General features: G+C 45.5%; 1 protein-coding gene across 1 annotated transcript in view; it reads right to left on the bottom strand.

Moving 5' to 3' along the window:
• CSNK1E (casein kinase 1 epsilon) overlaps nt 1–25,804 on the bottom strand; it is a 53,237-nt gene that overhangs the window by 6,079 nt on the left and 21,354 nt on the right. The window contains exons 3-7 of the mRNA XM_070948099.1: nt 23,865–23,975; nt 23,570–23,718; nt 22,866–23,094; nt 2,470–2,640; nt 697–845 (exon numbers count right to left, since the gene is read on the bottom strand). Coding sequence (XP_070804200.1) covers nt 697–845; nt 2,470–2,640; nt 22,866–23,094; nt 23,570–23,718; nt 23,865–23,975 — 809 coding nt within the window. The remainder of the gene's footprint in view (nt 1–696; nt 846–2,469; nt 2,641–22,865; nt 23,095–23,569; nt 23,719–23,864; nt 23,976–25,804) is intronic.

Below are 25,804 nucleotides of genomic sequence, written 5' to 3'. Positions count from 1 at the left end.
ATCCTTTCAGTTCTGCTGCCCTAGGGGGAAAAGAAATCTAGCCAAGCAATATTCCGACTGAAGATTCAGTAAAACATCAGAATCCATTATTGTAGTTATAAAACATAAAGGCACTTGGAAAACAAATGCACCTTTGGAACTTAACATCTTAAAATATAGAAAATTAATCTTGTTTTACAATAGTAACTACCTACTTAGAAAGAAGTAAAATGTGGGCACTTCCCACTTTTCTGTCTTGCCACAGGGCTTGTGGCTATGTGTCAATGAGAAAATATACAGGGCCTGGATCTGTCTTGGGCTGTCTTTGGAGTTTCTATGCACTTAGGTCTTGATGCTACTTTTTAGGCAAGCATTATAAAAGCCACTATAACCACTACATTGAAAAGCTTATTTCACAAGGAAATCTCAATTTAGAACCCCATAAATACAATACAGGATTTCATCCCATTCCCCCCACCAATTACTAATTGGATATTACAAGAACCAAAATCCAACAAATTGGAGGGAACTAGGTTGCAAATTCTGGCTAATTTTTCCATTACAGGGACTCCAAAACATAATCCAGCATTAAAGAGAGAATGGCTTCATAGGCATCCTTAGCCTTCAGCCCCTCCCCATCTATGTGCAGCTCCCTGGTATGCAAATAATTCTACTATACCAATCACACACACCCCTTTAAAAATTAGGGTTACTCACAAATTTGAGCATATTCCAGTCAAATACATAGTCATAGGAGAAACCCTGACGGTGGAAGAGATTGCGGAACAGCTGCCTCAGATAAGAGTAATCTGGTTTGTCATCAAACCGCAGTGAACGGCAGAAGTTGAGGTATGTAGAGAACTCAGCTGGAGCAGAAATGAGAGACAGCAACAAGGAATAATTAGCAAGAACAATTTTATTCCTCTCTTGGCACTGTTATTCCACCACCCCCACACTGCCTATATATAGTTTCATGCTATAGATCCCAATAGCAGTAGTCCAGTTCAGAGGGCAGTGAAAGCCTTCTGTCTGCAATACACACATTAATCTTAAGAAATGAAGGGGGTCATCCTACCCATCTAGATAAAATAGGAGCCTCCAAACATTTGGAGACAGAAGAAAAATTTGGAATTCTGAAAGCCCAGTAGGGACACTCCTCAAAATGACTGCCATGATGGATGTGGCCAGTCACAAAATACCTATTTTTAATAGTGCTTAGCAATAGCACTTAGACTTATATACTGCTTCATAATGCTTTACATCCCTCTCTAAGCAGCTTACAGAGTCAGTATATTGTCCCCAACAGTCTGGGTCCTCATTTTACCAACCTCAGAAGGATGGAAGGTTGACTCAACCTTGAGTCTGTGAGACTGAAATTGCCGAACTGCTGGCAGTCGGTAATCAGCAGAATTAGCCTGCAATACTTCATTCTAACCATCGCACCACCACGGCCCATATTAAAAGACAAACTGGGGAGACTTGCTATCAATTTTCCTTTCTAACCATCTCCAAATCATTTGCCTTTTTCGTAAACAGGTGGATCCCCAAACTGAGCTACAGATCTCTACAATTTTTTTTTCTGTTTAGAAAAAAACTGGTATATGCCAGTTTGTATATACCAGGGGTTTTAGAAAAACTTCTGGTATATACACAGACTACTGAAATATTCTTGGAAATATTTGCAGTTCTCAATTGTGCTAGCTTCGTAGCAAGGTATTTTCCCATTTAACTTTTTTTTAGTTACAAAAATAGGAAAAAAATGTCAGGCAAACATCAAGGCAGTTACCCAATGGCACACTGAGGTTTGCAGATACCATGCTAAAGGCCCAAAAGATGAAAATTCATCCTGCCTTTTGATTCTTTTAAAATTAAAATTAAGCTGGATATGTTGGAGACAGGATTAATCTATTCTAGCTATTAAAATCCTCCCTGGAGTTCCCCTTTGGCTCCTTGTCACTAAAAGAAGATCTAGCTATTTTGGCCATGGCTCTCTGGATCTTTTCCAAAACTGAACCTAATTCTGCACTCCCTCCCCCCACCTCCACTCAAGTAAACATATTATTATTCACGCTAATCCTTAGTCCTATTTTCCATCTTTTTCCTCCAATCCATTTATGGATCCATCTAAACATGCAACTTTCCCTTCTAAATTCATACAAGCTACATATAATCTGCATACCATCTTTCTAACAGATATTATCCTCTATGGTTTTTATTCCAAAAATATGAGATTCAGTGCTTTCTTCACTCAAAGGGCACCTCCATAACCACTTCTGAATTACAGTTGCTATTAAATGGCTAATAAAGGTAGGATTCACAGGAAAACTTGTAGTGCTTTCCAGTATTTTGCAAACAGACTAAAGAACTTCCACCTAAATTGGTAAGATAGGCTACAAAAAACTAGACTAGGAGTGTTAAATTGGGCACGCTTATGCCCACACCACTAAAAAAAGAACCTAGAACTTGAAAATAAGTACAGGGAAATCTTACAAGGATAGCCTTTGCAGAGCACTTCGATGGGTGTCGACATCTTCTTTTCACTGATGCGCTCGTATTTCTGTCGCTTTGTGGCAGCTTTTAGGCCTTGCCAAGGCAACGAGCCAAGATTGAAGTACATCAGTACGTAGCCCAAGCTCTCCAAATCATCACGGCGACTTTGTTCTGGAAAAAGACAGATGCAAATACAGGCATAGCTAGAGATGTTCCAGCAACAACTCAAAACAAAAGAAAATTATTGTCGTCTTGCAACAGCTCAAAACAACACTAGGGAAAGAGAAAAAGACAAACTGAAAGCTACATAATCTGCTATTTGGTCTAACCTGCCAGGAATCCAAGCGTTTATTTATGCTTGCATTTAAAATGCATGTTAAGTGTTTCATTGCTTTTTATGAAGTCCTGAAAATCTATGCAGAAAGTTATAGGGAAGGCTCTGAAGCTGTACTATTTCATACAAGAAATACAGCACAGATGCAGAAATCATCTCTTTAATAGCCCAGTGTCCATAGAAAAAACAATTAAATCCTTATAATTAGATATCAAAAATATATGTACAACATCTAGCAAAGCTGCTAGTTTTGTAATATCAATGTTTGCTTCCGCACAACAGAAGCTGAATTAATGATATAAACAAATGTTAAAAATCCAGAATTCTCTAACATTAAAAAAGAGTTTTATATATAATTTCAAAGAGTATATTATTTTGATTTCTTATTATACACTCTACTGTTGTACCTTATTGATTTCAGAGCCAGATTGCACAATAAAAATATTTAGAGTTGGTCCTATATTTTTATTTTCCACTTTAAATTCAGATTCTCTCCAACATCCAGAGAATGTCTTTAATCAAGATTACTATCCTCAAAGTAGAGACCAAGGAAATACATGTTATTTTGCTCTCATAAATTTTGAACTTCTCATCTTTTTCATATAGTACACCTTTTTCCAGTATGTCTTCTAAAACTCAGAAAAGGACCCCTAATTTAAAAGAAAATAATTATTTTAGATTTAAATTGTGGGATGTGAGATGGGGAGGTTAGAAGCAGAAATGGGGGAAAATTGTAGTATATAATTAAGCACTCCAATTCAATGAACACTTGGTCAGCTACAATGGATTTTGACTGAACTTTTATAATCCTGAATTTTTGGTTTCTCTGTAAAGGTAAAGGTTCCCCTCGCGCATATGTGCTAGTCGTTCCCAACTCTAGGGGGCGGTGCTCATCTCTGTTTCAAAGCCGAAGAGCCAGCGCTGTTACCTTCCCACCAAAGGTGATCCCTATTTTTCTACTTGCTTTTTTTACGTGCTTTCGAACTGCTAGGTTGGCAGAAGCTGGGACAAATAACGGAGCTCACCCCGTTATGCGGCACTAGGGACTCGAACCGCTGAACTGCCGACATTTTGATCGACAAGCTCAGCATCTTAGCCACTGAGCCACCGCATCCCTCTGGTTTCTCTGTATAACATGCCACTTTCTTATTGGAAGTACATCCAGAACATTAGAGGAAATATTCTTTAAAAATATGAGATTGTTTTCATTAGTAATCATATTCCCCACAATCTGAAAAAAAGGGAGATTTGTACAAATTTATGTTTTTTTTTACCCACCCGATCTACTGAAAAAAAAAAAATCTGCTTAATGAGACTTCAATATATTTTATAACTGGATATATTTTATCCAGTTTTATTCCTATCGTATGTTTGAAAGTCCACAACCCAAGTAAGTTTTTAAATTAGCCAGTTGAGGATACTGTAATAGTATCTTTGCATCAGTGCTGAATGAGGTACTAGGATATTCTAGTTCAGGATATACCCCCTGGGTAATGTGGGGTCAGTCATTCACAGGCTGGCTTACCTTTTAAGAGTTGCTGCAAGAACAAATTAGAATAGGGAGAAAGAACCAGCACATTATTCTAAGCTCCCCAGAAGTAGTTCCCCATAGAAATGTTAGTCCTCGACTTAACGACCACAATTAAGCCCAAAATTTCCATGGCTAAGCAAGGCAGTTAAGTCCCATTTCACAACCTTTTTTGCCAGTTGTTAAGTGAATCACTGCAGTTGCTAAGTGAATCCAGCTTTCCCAATTGACTTTGCTTGTCAGAAGCCAGCTGGAAAGATTATAAATGGCAATCACATGACCCCAGGACTGTGCTACTGTCATAAATACATGCCAGCTGCCTAGTGCCCAAATTCTGATCACATGATTCTGGGCATGCTGCAATGGTTGTAAGTCTGAAAAACAGTCATGTCACTTTTTCCAGTGCAGTTGTAACTTCAAACAGCCACTAAATGAGTGGTTCTAAGTTAAGAACTACCTGTCCATGTATTACCCAAAGCCACTATCCTAATTCACTGCCCCACGACACAAAATTCTACAAGACAATGCCACAGGCTATCTAAGACGGCTATGTATCGCTTAAAAATGCTTCTAAGCGCAAAGAGGCCCACGCAAGGCCCATTTTGTAATTCCTGAAAGTAAACATGCCTTTTCCTGAGATGATGCTGCAGTCCCAAGAAAAGACACAGCTGCATTAAAGGAGCTGCAGACAGGTGGGATGTTAGCATCTTTCTGTGTTTAACTTTGAGCTCCTGTTTAGCCTTAAATCTCTCAAACTATCATTTTAAAGGCATAAACGAGGGCCCAAACATTGCCTCAGAGGCAGAGCCATGTTTTATATTTTATTTCACATTTACCTGAATACCTTCCCGAACCCTATTTAACAAACAGAATAAAAAGGTGACATCTTATCAGAATTAGGTGTGCTGGGACAAAAAGGGTTTTTTTTTAAAAAAAAGCAACTCTGTCACCTTTATATAAAGGTAGAATACTGGCAATCCATTTTAAGAGAAGGGATATTTTTATATACATACATACATACATACATACATACATACATACATACATACATAAATACATACATACATATATATATATATATATATATATATATATATATACACACACACACATATGTGTATATATATATATATATATATATATATATATATGTATGTATGTAGGTCTTTGGTTATTCGGGTCTTCTCCCACGTAAAATTGGAAGTGTCCTGGCGACGTTTCGACGAAGTCTCATTCGTCATCTTCAGGCTGGTGTTCTCGGCTTCGTGCTTCCAGGAGCAATGTGAGATCTCAGCTGTCTCTTCCTTTTAACTGCTAGTGGGGGTGTGAGCTGATTGGGTGGGGACTTGGCTGTGTTCTGATTGGGTGGAGGTGTGTTCTGATTGGTTAGGGGCTTGGCTGTGCTCTGACTGGATGGGGGGTGGGTTGTGCTCTGATTGGCTGGGGGTGTGTTCTGTTTGGGTGGGGGCTTGGTTGTGCTCAGCTTAGTCTGAGTTGCAGGGGGATTTGAGCTGGTGAGCTGCGTTGTTGTTGTTTGGCTTCGTGTTTGTGGCCGTGCGAGCTCTTCATGGTGGGTGTCAGTCTGCTTCATGTATGGATTGGAGGGGTTTAAAGTGGCTAATGATGCAGCTGCGGTCTGGCTTCTGGTCCTTGGTCGTGGCTCATTATCAGTGTGGGTTTGAGTCTGCTTTCTGCGTGGATGTGTGGTGGTGACATCCTGTGTGGCTCTCGTGAGTGTGGGTCTGGTGTCATTTGTCATGTTAGGGACTCGTTTGTCAATAAGGGCGGGTTTCCAAATGGCTGGTAGGCAGGAGGTATCATCTCGTTTGTTCATGCTGTGTGGGCGTTTTTCTATCTCGATGGCTTCTCTGATTATTCTGTTGTTAAAGTGTTCAGTTTTGGCGATAGTTCTGGTCTTTTTAAAGTCAATATCATGTCCTGTGGCTTTAAGGTGTTGGACCAGGGAAGAAGTTGGTTCCTCTTTTCTGACTGAGTTCTTGTGTTCTTCTATGCGTGCACTTATTCGTCTGTTGGTTTGTCCGATGTATGTAGTGGGGCAGGCGGTGCATGGGATTTCATATACGCCTTGATTTTCTAACTCAATTTTGTCTTTGGGGTTCCTTAGGATGGTGGATATTTTTCGGTTTGTGCAGAATACTGTCTTGATGTTATGTTTGTGGAGGATTTTGCTTATTCTGTCTGTGGTGCCTTTTATGTATGGGAGGAGGGCTTTGCCGTTTTCTTGTTCTCTGTCTTGGATTTTAGTGGGGGTTTCTTTTTGGATTAGGTTGGTGATCTTATTTCTTTGGAATCCATTGGATGTTAGTACGTTAGTAAGAGTGTGTAGTTCGGTTTTTAGGTGTTGTTCGTCAGCTAAGCGTTTTGTTCTGGAAATGAGTGTCTTGGCTACAGAGTTGATCTGGGCAGGGTGGTGGTGTGAGAGTGCGTGCAGATAGCGGTTTGTGTGTGTTTTCTTCTGGTAGATAGTGTGTCCTAGGGAGCCATTGGATTTTCTGTAGCCTAAGACATCCAGGAAGGGAAGTTGGTTGTTCGCTTCTGTTTCCATGGTGAACTATATTTTGGGGTGTAGGCTGTTGAGGTGTGTGAGGAAGTTGTCCAGTTTTTCTTTCCCATGAGGCCAGATTATGAAGGTGTCGTCCACATATCTGAGCCAGAGTTTGGGTTTATGATCAGATTTTTCTAGAGCTTGGGTTTCAAAGTATTCCATATAGAGGTTGGCAATGACAGGTGAGAGGGGTGATATATATATTATATGGTGAGGGGTGATAAATATATATATATTTCTATACCGCCCTTCTCCTGCGGGACTCAGGGCAGTGTACAGCCAGGATAAAACATAGCATATAAAATTTAAAAACATTTTAAAAAACAATTAAATAATATTGGCCCGAATTTAAAACAACCCAATTAAAACCGAAATTCGATTAAAAACTAAGAGGATGGGATCAAGCCAGCCCAGCTAGATGGAACAAGTGTGTCTTCAGGGCCCGACGAAAAGTCCGGAGGTCTGATATCGTGCGTATCTCAGGGGGCAGGTCATTCCAGAGGGCAGGCGCTGCCACAGAGAAGGCTCTCCCCCTGGGGGTCGCCGGCCGGCACTGCCTGGCCGACGGCACCCTGAGGAGGCCCTCTCTGTGTGAACGAACCGGTCGGTGGGAGGCTATCGGAGGCAGAAGGCGGTCTCGCAAATACCCCGGCCCTAAGCCATGGAGCGCTTTAAAGGTGGTCACCAACACCTTGAAGCGCACCCGGAAGATCACAGGAAGCCAGTGCAGCTCGTGCAGGAGAGGTGTTATATGTGAGCGCCCCGTCGCTCCCATAATCCCCCGCGCGGCCGCATTCTGGACCAACTGCAGCCTCCGGGTGCGCCCCAAGGAGAGCCCCATGTAGAGAGCATTGCAGTAGTCCAGGCGGAAAGTGACGAGTGCTTGAGTGACCGTGCGTAGGGAGTCCCGATCCAGAAAGGGGCGCAACTGGCGTATCAGGCGAACCTGATAAAAAGCCCCCCTGGCCACAGCCGTCATATGCTCTTCTAAAGACAGCCATGCGTCCAGGAGGACGCCTAAGTTGCGAGCCCTCTCCGTGGGGGCCAGTGATTCGCCCCCAATAGCCAGCGATGGCACCAGCTGGCTATATCGGGACGCCGGAAGCCACAGCCACTCAGTCTTGGAGAGGTTGAGTTGGAGCCTGTTTCTCCCCATCCAGGCCCGCACGGCCTCCAGGCACTGGGACATCACTTCAAGGGCATTGTTGGGGTGGCCTGGGGTGGAGATGTACAGCTGAGTGTCGTCAGCGTACTGATGGAACTCCACTCCAAAGCCACGGATGATCTCGCCCAGCGGCTCTACATAAATGTTGAACAGAAGGGGCGAGAGGACCGACCCTTGTGGCACCCCACAAACAAGGCGCCTCGGGGTCGACCGCTGCCCCCGTCAACACGGATTGCGACCAGTCAGAGAGGTAGGAGGAGAACCACCGCAGGACAGTGCCCCCCACCCCCAGCCTCTTCAACCGGTGCAACGTGATACCATGGTCGATGGTATCAAAAGCCGCTGAGAGGTCTAACAGGACCAGGATAGAGGAACAACCCCTATCCCGAGCCCTCCAGAGATCATCCACCAACGCGACCAATGCCGTTTCCGTACTGTACCCAGGCCGGAAACCAGACTGGAGCGGGTCCAGATAGACAGCTTCATCCAGGTACCGGGGAAGCTGCCGCGCTACCACACTCTCAACAACCTTCGCAACGAAGCGAAGGTTGGAGACTGGACGATAGTTAGCCAAAATAGCCGGATCCAGGGAGGGCTTCTTGAGGAGGGGCCTCCCCACCGCTTCTTTCAAAGCGGTCGGCAGGACCCCCTCACTCAGAGAAGCGTTAACAATCCCCTGGAGCCAGCCTCGTGTAACCTCCCGGGAAGCCAGTACCAACCAGGAGGGACACGGGTCCAATAAACATGTGGTCGCGTTCAGCCGTCCCAGGATCCTGTCCACGTCCTCAGGAGCAACAGGATCAAACTCCTCCGAGATAACACTCTCAAGACCTGCCTCAGTCATCCCGTCCGGACTTACCCAGTCAGAGGCCAGGTCTTCCCGAATCTGAGCGATCTTGTCATACAGATACTGCACAAAGTCCTCAGCTCGACCCTGCAAGGGATCATCCCACGCTTCCAGATGGAGGAGGGAGCGGGTCACCCTAAACAGGGCAGCTGGGCGATTATCTGATGACGTGATAAGAGTGGCAAAATAGCTAGATCGAACGTTGTCTTACCTGAACGTTCCTTCTCTGCGCGCTGATGGAGAATCCAAATTATGGGTTGGTTCCTCAGTTTCATTGCCAGACTGGGTGAGTGTTTCTTTAAGAAACATCCTTGGCCACTCCTCCCTTGCTTGGCTAAGCCCCAGTTCATTCGCGAAGTCAATAGAAGATGGTGCTGTCCTGAAACAACAGAATGAGACAAAACAGAGCGGTCCTGGCCAGAAGCAGCCAAAGGGATGGCTTGGATTCTCCATCAGCGCGCAGAGAAGGAACGTTCAGGTAAGACAACGTTCGTTCTCCAGCGCGCTGCCTGGAGAATCCAAATTATGGGATATACCCAAGCTAGTTAGAAGTAGGGTGGGAGGCTGCGTCATCCTGGGAAGGAACAGCCAGGACAGACTGTAGCACTCGACAACCAAATGAGGCTTCAGCCGAAGCAAAGGAGTCAATTTTGTAATGTCTAACAAAGGGAGTCAAGGTAGTCCATGTCGCAGCCCTGCAGATGTCAGGGATGGATGCCTGGGTAGCCCAAGCCGCTGAGGTGGCTGCGCTACGGGTAGAATGTGGGAGTATCCTCCCTGGAAGGGGAGTCCTCTTGGTGCGATACGCCGTGACGATGCAGGCCTTGATCCAACGGCCTATCGTGGACGAGGAAACTTTCATGCCCAAGGTAGAAGGATTGAAGGACAGGAACAATGCTTCTGATTTACGAAAGGACGCAGTCCGCTTGATGTATCGGCGGAGAGCTCGTTTAACGTCCAAGGTATGCCATTGTTGTTCAAGGTGATGGCTAGGAGCCGGGCAAAAGTCCGGTAAAATCAATTCTTGGGCACGGTGGTACAGAGAATTTATTTTTGGCAGGAAGGAAGGGTCCGTACGAAGCACCACCTTGTTGGGATGGAAAACACAAAGGTCAGGCCGTACAGACAGGGCAGCCAGCTCGGACACTCGTCTCGCCGAGTCAGAAATCGAAGAGATATAGACGCCAGAGGTTCAAAGGGAGGTGACATAAGGGCTAATAGAACTAATGGCAAGTCCCAAGTTGGGTATCGATGTATAGTAGGAGGACGGAGGTTGGATGCTCCCCGTAAGAATGTCCGTATTCGGGGATTTTGAGTCAAAGGTCGATCGTCCACAGAAGACAGAACTGTGCTAAGGGCCACCACTTGACGCCTCAGGGTATTGGGAGCTAGGCCACGGTCCAAACCCTCCTGTAGAAACACGAGCACATCCGAAGGAGATGCAGTTGTAGGATCCTGATGAAATTTGGAACACCAAGTGCAAAAGGCACGCCAAGTGGCGTCGTATATACGATTTGTTGATGGACGCCTGGCAGACTGCATAGTGTGGATCACGGTGGCCGGGATGTTGTCCTTCCTCAAACGGATCCATTCAAACGCCAGACGGTCAACTGCAACCACTGAGGGTCTGGGTGCAGTATGACCCCCTGGCTGAGAGATATCCGGTCGTTGGGAATGTGCCAAGGACGCTCCACCGAGAGACTCCGGAGGTCCGCGTACCAGAAGCGACGCGGCCAATTGGGGGCGACCAAGATGAGATCCACCTTCTCCTCCAACAGCTTGCGAATCACCCGAGGAATGAGCGGCAGAGGGGGAAAGGCGTAGAGCAGGCCTCTTGGCCACCGGCTTCGAAGTGCGTCGCACCCTTCTGCTCCGGGACAGGAAAACCGGGAGAAGAATCGGGGAAGGTGGGCGTTCAGGCGTGTCGCGAATAGGTCGACTGTTGGAAGGCCGAATCGTCTTGATATCTCTGCGAACAAGGCCGGATCTAGGCGCCACTCCGCCTGATCTATTTGAGTCCGGCTGAGCCAATCTGCCGTGGTGTTTTCGACGCCGGATATGTGATCGGCCGTTAGAGAGAGAACTGTCTTCTCTGCCCAAAGGAGCATTCTCGTCGCCTCCTCCATCAGTTGTTTGGAGCGAGTCCCCCCTTCTCTGTTGACGTGCGCTTTCGCTGTTGTATTGTCCGTTAGGACTAGGACATGCTGTCCCTTCACTGATGTCCTGAAATGACGGAGAGCGAGGTGGATCGCTCGCAACTCCAGCCAATTTATGTCGTGTCGTAAGTCCCGAATGGTCCAGCGGCCCTGGGCAACCGATGACTGCAGGTGGGCGCCCCAGCCGAACTGACTCGCGTCTGTCGTCAGGAGCAACCGACTGGGTTCCAGAAAGGAGGAGCTCCTCCGTATGGACTTGGAGGTCCACCATTTTAGGGACAACCGTACAGCAGCTGGGAGGACAACCGGAACCGAGCAAGCCCGGTGGGACCTCTGATAGGGCAGAAGGAACCATTGCAGAGGACGGCTGTGAAGACGAGCCCACGGGACAATGGAGATGCACGAAATTAGCTTGCCGAGTAGTTGGGATAGGGTGATCAGGGGAACAGATCTGAGAGAAAGAACCCTGGTCACCAAGGATTGAATCCTGTGAATCCTGTCGGGGGATAGGAAAACCCGACACTCGACAGAGTCTATGAGAGCTCCGAGGTGGAGGATGCGTGTGGTAGGAGAGAGCTGACTTTTGTCGAGGTTCAAGGAGAACCCGTGCTGCTGTAGGAGACGAGAAACAGTTCTCAGATCGACGACAGCCTGATGTTGAGAGGCAGATAGTATTATAATGTCGTCCAGGTAGCACATGACCCTGATGGGGACCTGCCGCAGAGATGCTGCCAAGGTGGCCAGCAGCTTGGTGAAGGTCCGAGGGGCAGACGAGAGGCCAAACGGCATGGCCCGATACTGGAAGTGTCTGTTGGAATAGGCAAATCGAAGAAACCGTCGATGAGAAGGACGGATCGGGACATGCAAGTAAGCCTCCTTGAGATCGATAGACGTCATAAAGTCGCCCCGTCGGATGCCTTGCAGGATCGATTTGAGCGACTGCATTTTGAAGTGTTGGTATCTGATGAACCTGTTCAATGCCTTTAGGTCTAAAATCCCTCTCCAGTCCCCGGAAGACTTGGGGACGAGAAAAAGGCGTGAGTAGAACCCGGATCCCCGTTGTTCTGCCGGCACAGGTTCGATAGCGTAGATGTCGAGTAGATGTTGTATCTCTGCATCCATTAACGCTCTCTTCACCGGATTGCTGGGAACAGGGCACCGGAGGAAGCGGTTCGGAGGGTTGGAGAGGAAATCCAAAGTAAGGCCGAACCGTATAGTCTGCAGGACCCAAGCATCTGTGGTCGTAGAAACCCACTGGGTCAGAAAGTGGAGAAGACGACCTCCAATGGGTAACTCCGCGGTATAGTCACTTGCCTCTCCTGTAGGGACGGCTGGAGGACCCACAATATTGGCGTCTAGAGTTAGGTTGGCCCCTGCCCCTGTCACGGTAGGCAGGACGGTCAGAGGCTCTATCTCCACCATGAGTGTACTGTCTGGAAAAATAGGACCCACTGGGCCCTGAGTCAGTCCGAAAGGGCTGCCTGTGGGTGTAAGGAGCGAATCTCCTATCATGACGCCTGTAAGAGGAAGGCATAACTTTACGTTTATCCTTATCCTCCACCAGTATAGAGTCTAAGGCTTCTCCAAAGAGAAGGGAACCCTTGTAGGGAGCAGATGCCAGCTTCCACTTTGACTTAAGATCAGCCTTCCAGTGGCGGAGCCAAAGGAGGCGCCGAGATGTTACATTGGAGACAAGGGCCCGAGAAGAAAATTTTGCAGCATTCAAGGATGCGTCAGCACAATACTCTGTGGCAGCCACGATTTTATTTATGTCATGGTGAAGCCTGCTGTTATCCGGGGGAAGCCGCTCCTGCAGTTGGCGCAACCAGATGATCGATGCGCGAGCGAAGAAAGAAGTAGACGTAGCTGACCGAATGGCCCATGCAGCAGCTTGATGTGTCTTGCGGAGTGATAATTCAGCCTTCCTGTTCTCTGCCTTGAGACCATCAAGTACATCATTGGAAATCACCGCAGAGGATGTCAGCTGAGCAACAGGCGGATCCACCGAAGGCAACTGGATCAGATCCTGGAAGGAAGGCTCCGAGCAGTATAAGCGCTTGTCAAGGCTGGTAGGAGCAGAAATGTATCCAGGTTGGGACCATGACCTTTGGACTACATCGGTGAATAATTCCGGACAAGGGATAAAATCCTCATCAGGCTTTTGTAATTGGAAGAGATCATCATGAGGCTTCGGATCTGACTGTTTAGTTGGTTGGGAAGACGATAATCCCATGTTGGTGGTAGTCTTTGCCTTGTGGAGCAACGACTTAAACATTGAAGGACGGAACAAGCCAGTGAATGCAGGTCTTTCAGGAGCTAAGTCCTCGTCCTCAGACAATTCTCCTTCTTCAAGTTCCTCTTCCTCCCAGGGGGAATCCTCATCAAGGAGGGGTTCTGGTTGATAAAAATAGGCACGGTGTGGATCACCATACGATGGAGCCAGAGGTGGATGAGCAAGAACAGGGCCTTGCGTTCCTTGGAGAGGAACAGAAGACAAAATTTGAGACATCGTTTGGGATACAAGGTCTTGGATGTCCCGGGAGAGAGAAGGTTGAAGTCCTTCCGATGACCGAAGACCAGCGGCCGTAGGAGTAAAGGTAGCCTCAGGAATAGGCCGACCTGGAGGTTTGTTGACAGGAATACCGGAACCAGGAACCACTGCTGGAAAAGCAGCCTCTCTAAGGTGTTGGACATCAGACGAGCCCTGGACAGCCACAGAAGAATCTTGAGGAGGTCTGTCTGGGGACATCTGGTGAGACGATTGAGCTCTCTGCTGTGCAAGGAGATATTGTCGTTCAAAGGCTTTACGTTTACGTTCCTCAGCCCTCTCTGTAGCGGCTGAACGAGACACAGGATGTGGACTTGCAGACCTGGCCCTGGCAGTCCGCTGTTTGGAAGTCTTGCCAGAGGCCTTTGATCTCTTTCTAGCCTCAGGAGGGCTGTAAGCTTGATCAATTTCGGATGACATGTCTGATTCAGCCATCAGAATGGAGGAGGCAGGTAAGTGATTTAGGAAATTAATATGATAAATTGATGAGGAGAATAAAAAGCAACTAATTTTTTTTTTTAAAATAGGAAAAAACAATGAACTTTAGAAATGTCCACAAACGGCAGCAATTATATGGCCAAGAAGTGTCACCACACCCTACAGCCGCTTCGCCAGTAATTGAGACAAGTACTCACAACAGTGACAGAACGCAAACAGTCCAGTACAATTGCCTGCCAAGAGCAATTAAGAAGGCCAGCCGGCTGGAAGCAGGGCAGTATCCACAGAAGGAAGAGGCTGTATCGAGAAATAGCCTCCCTTAGTCAGTAAACGATTGCGAGATGGCGCGCGAGCACACGAAATGGCCGCCAACGCCTCAGTCCCTTTTGCGCTGTTAATTAACGGCAAGAATACAGGGAAGCCCAATTGGCGCGCGCGCGGCTCGAAAATTGCCGCCGGGCGCCTGCGCAGTCGATCGCTGCTGTCCTTGTCAAGGAGGCGAAAATGGAAGCAAAATGGCGGGCGGCTCGAATCCAGCCGCCGAAACGCCGTTTTCAAAGTGATGAGCTGACCGACGACTAATAAGGCTGCGCCGCTCCCAGGAGGGTGCCAAAAGCTGCAGAAATCAGGCGAGGCGAAGCAGACAGTTAGGAGTTTGCCGAGCCTTGCAGGGACTCCTGGCCGCCAATTTCCAATTAATTTGATTGCGAAAAAACGGTGGAGGTGGTAATTCCGGCGATCCGGTCCCAACACACACACCAGCGGCAATTAGAATCACTCGGAGTTGCCAACAGGTAGTGCTCCGAGGAATCAAAAGGGCTAACGGAGGGGAGTCCCCTGGCAAGACCCCAGGGAGTACTCACCCACCGCAGCACTGTTAGGTCTAGGCAGTCCAGAATTGAGAAATTGTGAGTATGAAAAAACCCAAATTATGGAGATTCTTCAGCCAAATTGTCAGAGCCAAGGAAAAACCCAGTCTCTTGCATTGACTGAGTGAATGAACTGGGGCTTAGCCAAGCAAGGGAGGAGTGGCCAAGGATGTTTCTTAAAGAAACAGTCACCCAGTCTGGCAATGAAACTGAGGAACCAACCCATAATTTGGATTCTCCAGGCAGCGCGCTGGAGAATTTGCCGCTTTTATCGCCACTAGGTAGGTCTTAATATGAGACCTCACCAGTGTTCGGTCGGATTCGGAGCGGCTGGTCCTCCAACTACTCTCCAGGCGTCTTTTCCAGCGCTTCATCTCCCTCAGCTCCTCAGAGAACCAAGGAGCTAGGTGAGTTCGGTGCCGGGTCAGAGGCCGCAAAGGCACGACACGGTCCAAAGCCCCGGCGGCCGCACTCTCCCAGGCAGCCACCAGGTCTTCAGCCGAGTCATGAGCCAGAGTCTCAGGAAATGGCCCAAGCTCCGTCTGGAACCTATCAGGATCCATCAGGCGACTGGGGCGGAACCACCTGGTCGGTCCCGCCTCCCTGCAGCGAGGTGCAGCGGTTAGAAAGTCCAGTCGAAGGAGGAGTGGGTCAGACCATGACAAGGGTTCGATGACTATATCCCCTATATCAAGGCCACTCAACCACTGACCAGAGACAAAAATCAAGTCCAGAGTGTGTCCACCTATGTGAGTAGGGTCATGAATTAACTGAGTAAGGTCCATGGCCGTCATGGAAGCCATGAACTCTCGAGCCACCTCAGACGTTTCACCGATAGATGGCAGGTTGTGTTTTTTTCACCCACCTTTGCATGCTGATATATACATTTCTGAATGCATTTTATTTATTTGTTTGTTTATTCGCTCAATTTCTGTGGTCACCCATCTCAGTCAATGACTCTGGGCAGCTTACAATTCAGAAAATATATTACGGTTAAACATCTAAAAACATTTTAAAATAATAAAAACTGCAAAACCAGCAAGTAACATGAAAAACATTCCATTCAAGACATACAAGAGCAGAATATTGGGTCAGGAAATACAGACGCAATAAAGCCAGGAAACGGGGTTATTGGCACATTCAGTGCCCCAGGCTTAGAAACGCAGTCAGGGCCTTACAAAGGCTAACAGAGTTTGAGCCATTCTGATCCCGGAAGGGAGGATGTTCCATAGAGATGGGACCACTACAGAAAAAGCTCGCCTTTCACCCCAAAGATAAAGTAGATTATTTTAAAATGTTCCATGTACGGGCATTTTAATGTATATTTTTCTTTTAATGAACACATCTTTGTATAAACCAAAATTCAGGAAATACAAAGGGTTAACGCATCACAGTTTTCACATCCATATGGAAAATTCAAATTGGTTAAGCCCACACTAGTGGGGCAAAAGATTAACCTTTTTTTCACTTGCCTGTCACTTTGGACTTTGAAGTCTCTCCCGACCTCTAACATATACTTCAGGCAGATCTGCATTTTAAATTCTCTGCCATTATCTATTTGGCACTGTACTGTTACAAATAGCAAGGTCCCTGTGGTACATTAAAAGAAACTAATGCATTAATTGCAGCACAATTCAGTCACAGGGTTATTTCAGTTTAATCAATGTGTTTAACAATCTGTTGATACTGCTCTGTGAAAACAATTTCATAGAGCGCAGAGTAAAATTGCAGACTCCTTGTTTAAAAGGCAAAAAACAAAAATAAAAACCGCTAGATTTCCTGAAAGATTTATGAGTATTCACACAGCTTCTGTCACTGACTTTGTCACAGCTTATAACGAAGCGGATACAAAGCCAACCAAGAACCCATTTTTCATTGCTTCCCTCAATGCTGGAAGCCATTTTGCATCATTAATAGGAACAAAACACAGGACTGCCATCCTTATCCTTCTAGTGTTCTCCCTCATACCTGCCATCTTCTTATGCTGTGAAGGCACCCAGCTCTTTGATATTTTTTTCTTGCCTTAGTCTGGATGAATGAGACAATGAAATCTGACACAAGCAGATAGCTGTCTTCCAACGTAAGTTGCCATCAAAAGGTTGGAGGATGATTTATTGCTAAGGAACAGCAGTGAGCAAAGTCTCTTATCCACAGCTTTTACACCCATCTTTTGCCTCTGTTTTTCCTAGCTTAAATCAGGCTACAAGCAAAGTGATTTGCATTTGAAGATGTGAATCTGCTGTGGCACTTTAGTTTTAATTCCCTGGCTATCATGCCCACTTTTTACTAATTCAGGGAAATAAGCCACATATGGAGCTTCCTACAAGTTCAAGATTTTCCTGCCATCAAATGGATTCTGATCCTCGTCTGTTGTTCTGACGGTGTCCCTGGACATCTGTGTATTGACCCGAATGTCTCTTGCACAAAGCTACTATGTGGGCAGGTCATCAACATGACTGGGGGGTTTTCACTGCAGAGTGGCAGAAGGAACAGCTCAGCTCTTGTCACTGTGACCTCTTCGTCATATGTGTAAGCTATTATTGATAAAATAAATAAAATATATATTAAATATAATAAAAAAATAAAAATAAAAAACATAAAGGGGACTACGCAAACATTTGCATGGCTACAACTGAGGGACTGAATCCATAGCTGCTAAAACTGAGCCTTACTGCATCTTACGTTTCTCTCCCTAGGTCCCACATTCAATTCCTTTTATGAAATCTGCATGAAAATTTCACATGGATAGTGATTTATTTTAGCATGGAGTCCCTTATGGGTCCTGGAAAAAAGTGATCAGCAGGACTAGAAAGATCTAGCCCTCTACTGTACAATTCAACACTGGGGGAAGTGAACAAACGTACTGAAAAGCAAGAAAGGAGAAATCACTAGCATATTTTTATCCTCTTCCAGCTATTTAGACACGGCCTGTTATAGGCCCTTCTTCCGGGCACCTTGGAGTGCGCATTTCAGATATCTTGAGCTCTGAAAAGGGCAGGATATGCAGGAAGTCATCTTCTGAGCATGTGAAAATTGACTGGAATGTATGATTCAAGAGATGCCTTTTCACGTTGCTCCTCCCAATTCTAAAGTCTCTGGCTGAAATTCCCCTCCCAACTTTGTGCTCTAATCTTCTATCCCAGCAGATTTGATTATACTCACTCCCCAACTCTCTTTCCAGACCTTCAGCTTGTTCTAGGAATATCATATAAAGTCGGGGGGGGGGGGGGGAGGGTGTTGGTGCACAATTCAGAAAAGCAGAGACAAATACATAAAATTGCAGTCCATCCTTCTCCTCTCCCTAAATCTTATTTTAAAACAACAGGGCAAAAGCAAAAGGAAATCCAAAGGAGTGAAAAACCAAGCCACAAGTTTATCCCACATTTAAGAAGAGCAGAATGTGGCATTTTAGAAGTCTAGCATTTCAGTCTTCAAACATTTTTTCCCCATTTCTGTCAGTGGTCTGAACAACATTTCAACCTTACCAGAAATATTCTAACCCTAAAATTGAAATGAAGGCTTGAATTGAACTATTTCAAGTTTGAGACATTTTGCACACTTATTGGTAGCCACCTTTGCCAAAAATTAGGAGCAGACTCACGAATCTTACTAAGTCACAGTTAATTTTAACTATGGTACAAACAAGCCACAGTGACTAGGTTTATAAACATGCTAATCCAAAACCAAATAAACCAAATATGACTTAGCACATGATGTCACCTTAATCACAGAGAAGGATCCAGAAAGAAGGATGACAACTTTAACTTCAACTTCTACAACTGAAGCCCCCAATATGTCTCAAAAGCAATTTTCATCTTTCCTAGGGCCAGATGTCCCTAACCTGAGGCTCTTTAAATGCAAATATATCTTTCTGCCAAGTATGGTCATTGAAATCAGTTTTAAGTGTTATACTTTTTAAAACACTTCTTAGCCACTCGGAGCTGTGGATAAGTAAATAGCTGTAAAAGTTGACATTATAAACGTATTAATGTGCTATATCTATCACTTGAAACCTGTACAGTTCTAGATGGCTTACAGTTTACAATTTAAAATACAAAATCACTATCAAAATGAATTGATAAAACCAATAACCTAATTTACAGTTCTAATACTGAGAATATTAACTAAAATTTGACAATATATACGGGCCATTGATTGCAACTGATCCCTAAAAATCCCTTGGAAGAGACGCCTCTTTCACCAGCTTCTGGAAGGCCATAAGAATGGGTACCCTTGGCAGACATTCCCAGTTGTTCCAGTTGTGTAGTCAGAAACTACTGGGAAAGGCTGTCTAATGGATATCCAGGTCCTGCACCATGGATTATAAGTAAATTTAATACAATTCTCCTATGGAATGATCTAGCCAGGATTGCTGAACTTAAGAACAACATCCCAAACCATCTGCAGAACACCAAGCTAGGAAAACAGCACATAAGATTGATTTTAAAATCTGTCAGACTAACTACATTCTTAGGAACCAAGGGCTCCCTGGAAAATATTTATGAGAACCAAATTAAAATGTAGTTTAATTTGGGTTTAATATAATATGTGAATCCATTCATTATGTTTAGTCGACCACATTTTCTTTTGGGGGATGGATTTATGTCATCCCCATAACATTATGGCGTAGCACTGGGAACCAAGCCAGGAGTTCCTTGTAGCAAAGGGTGGATTGCTCCTCTTACTAATCATCCTCCCACTGCATGCTGCCTAAGGGAAAACAGTAAACACATTTGAAGATTATATAGTTTGGGTTGCATGGAGAACAGCGAAATCAAGGAGGCAAGTTGAAATTCTGAACAAATCACGTGCATTCAAGTAACACATACTTTTTTTTTCTACTAAATTTTTTGGGGAAGCAGATCCTTGGGAAAGGAATTTTTCCAAGTTGGAACATCCCAGTCAAGCCCAGCAATGAGCACTGCAAATCTCAATCAATCCATCATCCCAATTCTAATAATTATCTCTTTCTTAAAAGGTATCATGCTATCATATTTATTTATTTATATCCCATCTTTATTATTTTTATAAATAACTCAGAGTAGCCTACATATCCGATACTTCCTCCTCTTATTTTTCCCACAACAACCACCCTAGAAGGAAACTGGTCTAAGAGTGACTTGTCCAAAGTCACCCAGCTGGCTTTCATGTCTAAGAGGGCACTAGAACTCACAGTCTTCTGGTTTCTAGCCTGCTGCCTTAACTACTAGACCAAACCGGCTCTTGTTTGTGAAATCAGGCAATAAGAAAAATCAGAGCAAATGTTATCACAAATGTTGGAGTGAGATGAATATTTTATACAATTCAGTTAGAATGTTAGATAATTATAAATGCAGAGAAAAATCTAGCATCTAGTCACTCCTGCTGCTCAGAACTTTCCAGGCAAATGAAAGTGTATCCTGGATTAAATCAATTATTAAAAATATAATTATTTGAGAGAGAGAGAGTGAGAGTGAGAGTGAGAGAGTGAAGCCCATCTCTCACACTTCTAGCCAGCTAAAAACAGAAACTTGTGAGGGAAGTGCAACCCAGTCTTTCTGGGCAATGTTCAAAATGCAGAGCATGTGGAACACTTACCGTCTCTCCACCTACTTATCTATGTGTGACGTGGATAATGTTTACAACACCCCCACCTCCCAATTCTCCAAGTAGCAACATTTCTTTTATCAATTTCAACACAGGCAAGTGGAGACGTTCTATCAACTATACGCTTTTCTGCAGCTGCAAAAACTATTTCCGTATCCACACTCCCAAAAAGCAACACCACATCATGTCTGTTTGTGGAATGTGGGATCAGTTTTGCATGCTTTTGAAGCCATAATGGTTCCTTCTTTGATCATGCCAGTGGCCACTGCAAGCAACAATTTTATTTATTTTTATCCTGTGTTTATTATTTTTAGAAATAACTTAAAGCGGTAAACATACCTAATGCTCCTTCCCCCTATTTTTAGTTATGTAGTTATTTGTTTTTTTCTGTAATTATTTGTATTTTTCTGTAGTTATTTGTATTTGTTTCTGAAATGCCCATTCCCCACAACAAAAACCCTCTGAGGTACGTTCGGATGAGAGTGACTGGCCCAAAGTCATCCAACTGGTTTTCATGCCTCAGGCGGGGTTAGAAGTCATGGTCTCCCAGTTTCTAGGCTGGTGCCTTAACCTCTAGGCCAAACAGACTCACAATCTACAGTCCAGTATTACACAGAGCACAAGTTGGCTAAAATCTGATGTCTAATCATTCACCAGTCAGGACAGGAACTCTAATAACATACTGTATCACTGTTTCATATTCTGCAGTGGTGTGATGTGGCAGAGAAAGGTGATTTGGAAACTGCCTACAATTTTCACTAGATCCAGAAACTGACTGCCTTGCTGCATCATAGCATAAATCAATTCAGTCCCCTTCATCTCCTAGTGGAGAGCTAAGTTTCATGGTAAGCTAGCAAGCAAAGAAAATATATTTAGTTGTTGCAGGCATATTGTATCTGAACCTAGAGGTGTTCAGTTGCCATTGAAACATCCACACATTTGTCCAATGCTTTCAAAATATCCATTCAAGCAATGAATCCTAAAATATCTAAATACACATTCATGTGTTTGAATAATATATGATTATCGGTGTTGGGTTCATTGTTTAGATCCCTTTTTACAAACCAGATCACAAAGGGATCTGAACTTCAGAACTCTACAATAGAATCAAATAACCTAAATAATTAATCATTCTATAAGTCTCTCTTTCCTCCTAAAATTAAAGAGCCCAAACACCCAATCTTTTCCTTGTAAAGGCATTATTGCAATTTATCCTCTTCTCTACATTCTTTAGCTTTTTAATCTTCATTAGGAGCAGTCAGTAAGAGTACAGACTATGCTGGCTGATTTTTGAATATTAAGACTATACTGGTAAGATGGGAATGCAAAAATCCCTTTGATTTGCTGGCTTGTTCAAATTTTAACCAGAAATTGTAATGCGTCACTGAATGTGTCACCACTGATGTTGGTGAAAACACTTTTATGACAAAGGACAAGCCAAAGAACAACTTGCCACAGTCAAATTTAATTCGAAGGACATATTCCCAAATGGCAGCCAATTCAATACAGTTATGCCTAAACAAACTGTTGCCTTCTTTAAAATGCATTAAAAAATACTTCTGAAATGCTTCAAATAGCAAATTTGTATTTGTATAGCTTTATATATGGTGGCTGAGTGATTGCCGGAGACCGTGAACTGAAGTCCTGCATTAGTCATGGAATCCAGCTGGATGACTTTGGGCCAGTCATACTCTCTCAGCCCCACCCACCTCACAGGGATGTTGTGGGGGGAAAAGAGGAGGAAGGTGTGTTAGATAAATTAGCTACTCATTTGCAAAGATAATAAACATAGGATATAAACAAATTAACAAATAAATTCAATGGGGAAGCCAGATTCACTTAACAATCGTGTTACTAACTTAACAACTGCAGTGATTCACTTAATAATTACAGCAGGAAAGGTCATAAAATGGGGCAAAATTTACTTAACAACTATCTTGCTTAGCAACAGAAATTCTGGGCTCAATTGTGGTCATAAGTTTAGTACTACCTGTAACATATTACAAACCAGCAAGATGCATTTTGGCTTAACTTGCTATATAAATTCTGTCTCAGAGATACAATTTGAAGGAAATCTAAGACTTAAGTTTCTCAAGTTGCCTCTTACAATTTCTACAGAATATTTAATCAATTTCTACATGCACACCTAATCTGAAAGGTAATGCAATCATTTTGCCCTGTCATAGGACAATAAGAACAAAATACCTCAAGATTAAAGGAATAATGCTTCCATTAAATTGGTAATTAGTATATCCCACTCCACCAAAATTATAACCAATATAATGATACAGGTTTTGATTTAACTGATCTCTAACCACGGTATTGGATTTTCAACAATGTGGAAACATAAAATGCTTACCAATCCCAAGGTGAGTGTTGATAGAGGCATAACGGGCTGTGCCGGTTAGGTTTTTGTTTTCCCGATAGGGAATGTGCTGGTGGGTACGGGCGTCTCGGTACTTCTTGGCCAGACCAAAATCAATGATGTACACTAGGTTGCCTTTTTTGCCAAGTCCCATTAGGAAATTGTCTGGTTTCACATCTCGGTGGATAAAATTCTTGGAATGAATGTACTCAATACGGCTGATCTGGAAATAAGATTGGGAAGAATGGAGGAAAGGTGAGAGAAAGGAGAGGAAGAGAGTGCCAATCATTTTATAGCAAGGTATACATTGTAATCTCATTAACTGGAAGACCCTCTGTAACTTCAAACAAGAAATATGAGAATCTCAATACTTCTCACAGTTCAATGCAAAAGTGAAGCCCTACCTACCCATAGCAGGTGAAAGTGGAACATATACCAATTGTCCTAAGCTGGGAGCCAAAAGACAGAAATTTTCAGGGAAAAGAACACGGAGAATTCTTTAAAGTTAACATAAGTCTTTAACTTTGGCAAGATGTCCCAGCTGCTAGTCTACAGCACAGCACTGCTCCTCCTACAACTGCTAGATAGGGACTTGCCAACGTTTTTCAGCTTTATCTGAGTGCCCCAAGTTTGGCTATTAAAGGGCAAGCAACTGCTGTGAAAGAGCACAAGGAACAGACAATCAAATAAGAACTTACCATCTGATCTGCCAGAAGCAGAACAGTCTTGAGACTGAACTTGCGGGAGCAGAAGTTAAAAAGGTCTTCTAGGCTGGGCCCCAGAAGCTCCATCACCATCACATTATAGTCACCCTCTGCCCCGCACCACTTAATGGAAGGAATGCCCACTAAAAAGAGATGAGAAGAGGATGTTGGCAAGGGGGACATATGTGCACACACATCATTCATTCATTCACAAATCCCTTTGGGCCTTTCCAAAGCCTTTACGAAATACTGAAACATAAGCATCAGGCTCTGAAGCCTACGAACTTACCTCCACCTTGCATCATCTTGTAAAATTTGCTTTCAATGTGGAGCTGTGGGTGCTTGGTTTTCACACATTCCAATTTAATGGCTACTTCTTCTCCTGTGGCAATATTGGCACCTGCATATGAAGCAACAGCAAAAAAATAAATAAAATCAAGCCCTTGGTATATTTGCCATTTTATCTTTCCCTCAAGGAGCTTTGGGGGAATTTTCTTCCCTATTTTACCATTCTACCAGCTCTGTAAAGTACCGTATTTTCCGGCGTATAAGACGACTTTTTAACCCAGGAAAATCATCTCAAAAGTCGGGGGTCGTCTTATACGCCGGGTACCCGAATCTGAGTTGCTGGCGCTGACCGATGACACTTTGGGAGCGCCGGCAACATTGAGGGGAAGCTGTACTCCGAATTAGTTCCAACCTACAAGAGGTGCCAGGCAGTGCGGGGCCCACGAGAAAGGAACGCGTCCCCACTCTACCCCGGAATTCGGATCACCTTCCTTCTTTTCCCAGCAGTCCACGGTGAAAGCGGCGCCGCGGTCGACCTGGGCCAGCGCCTTGCACACCTGGCTCTGCGTCTCCATTATGAGAAGCCCCATGCAACTTCGCATGTCTCCGCCCCAGTCGCGCAGCTCTCGCAATCCGCTCACCGGAGGAGCCATGAAGTGCTCGCACCGCCTTGCCAGATCTTCCTCGTCCTCCTTTCCCCACAGCTTTTCCCGTTGTAATTGCTGCTGCTGCTACCGCCGAGGCTGCTCCTTCATCTCCGCCCACCGCACCAGACCCAGCCCGGCCAGCACCGCCGTGGCTCCCGCAGTCCAAGCGGATCGGCGCCCGGGCTCGCAGGCGAAGGGTGGGAGTGCGCAGCGCACTTTCCTGGCTTGGCGCCGATCCGGACGGCTGCAGAAAGAACTGGGCACCGGCTGTCATGTCTTTTCTGCTGTGCCGGGTTCGGCACCTGGGCTCCTGGGGTTTAAGCCTTTGGGCCGGCCCGTGCTGCTCCAGGATGTTCGCTTCGGGCTCCTTGGAATTGCTGCTGGGCGCTTCTTCCCGTTGGGGCGATGGTGGGTGGCTGCGAGCCTGGAAGAGGTGGTGAAATGCAGAGCAATACCTCGTGGGGAAGGAGTCCGCCGTGGCTCCCGCAGTCCACTCACCATCGCCCCAACGGGAAGAAGCGCCCAGCAGCAATTCCAAGGAGCCCGAAGCGAACATCCTGGAGCAGCACGGGCCGGCCCAAAGGCTTAAACCCCGGGAGCCCAGGTGCCGAACCCGGCACAGCAGAAAAGACATGACAGCCGGTGCCCAGTTCCTTCTGCAGCCATCCGGATCAGCGCCCGGGCTCGCAGGCGAAGGGTGGGAGTGCGCAGCGCACTTTCCTGGCTTGGCGCCGATCCGGACGGCTGCAGAAAGAACTGGGCACCGGCTGTCATGTCTTTTCTGCTGTGCAGGGTTCGGCACCTGGGCTCCTGGGGTTTAAGCCTTTGGGCCGGGCCCGTGCTGCTCCAGGATGTTCGCTTCGGGCTCCTTGGAATTGCTGCTGGGCGCTTCTTCCCGTTGGGGCGATGGTGAGTGGACTGCGGGAGCCACGGCGGACTCCTTCCCCACGAGGTATTGCTCTGCATTTCACCACCTCTTCCAGGCTCGCAGCCACCCACCATCGCCCCAACGGGAAGAAGCGCCCAGCAGCAATTCCAAGGAGCCCGAAGCGAACATCCTGGAGCAGCACGGGCTGGCCCAGAGGCTTAAACCCCGGGAGCCCAGGTGCCGAACCCCGCACAGCAGAAAAGACATGACAGCCAGTGCCCAGTTCGTTCTGCAGCCGTCCGGATCAGCGTCCGGGCTCGCAGGCAAAGGGTGGGAGTGCGCAGTGCATTTTCCTGGGTTGCTTACCTTAGCTCAGTGGTTGGGGGGTCAAACAACCCTTTCACAGGGGTTTTGATGGTGGTGCAA

Source organism: Pituophis catenifer, unplaced genomic scaffold, assembly GCF_029215685.1.
Source record: "Pituophis catenifer annectens isolate HBS135680 unplaced genomic scaffold, rPitCat1.0.hap2 SCAF_7, whole genome shotgun sequence".
In the NCBI taxonomy this organism is placed as follows: domain Eukaryota; kingdom Metazoa; phylum Chordata; class Lepidosauria; order Squamata; family Colubridae; genus Pituophis; species Pituophis catenifer.
Note: the sequence above shows the minus strand (reverse complement) of the source record. Positions and strands in the feature narration are given on the sequence as shown.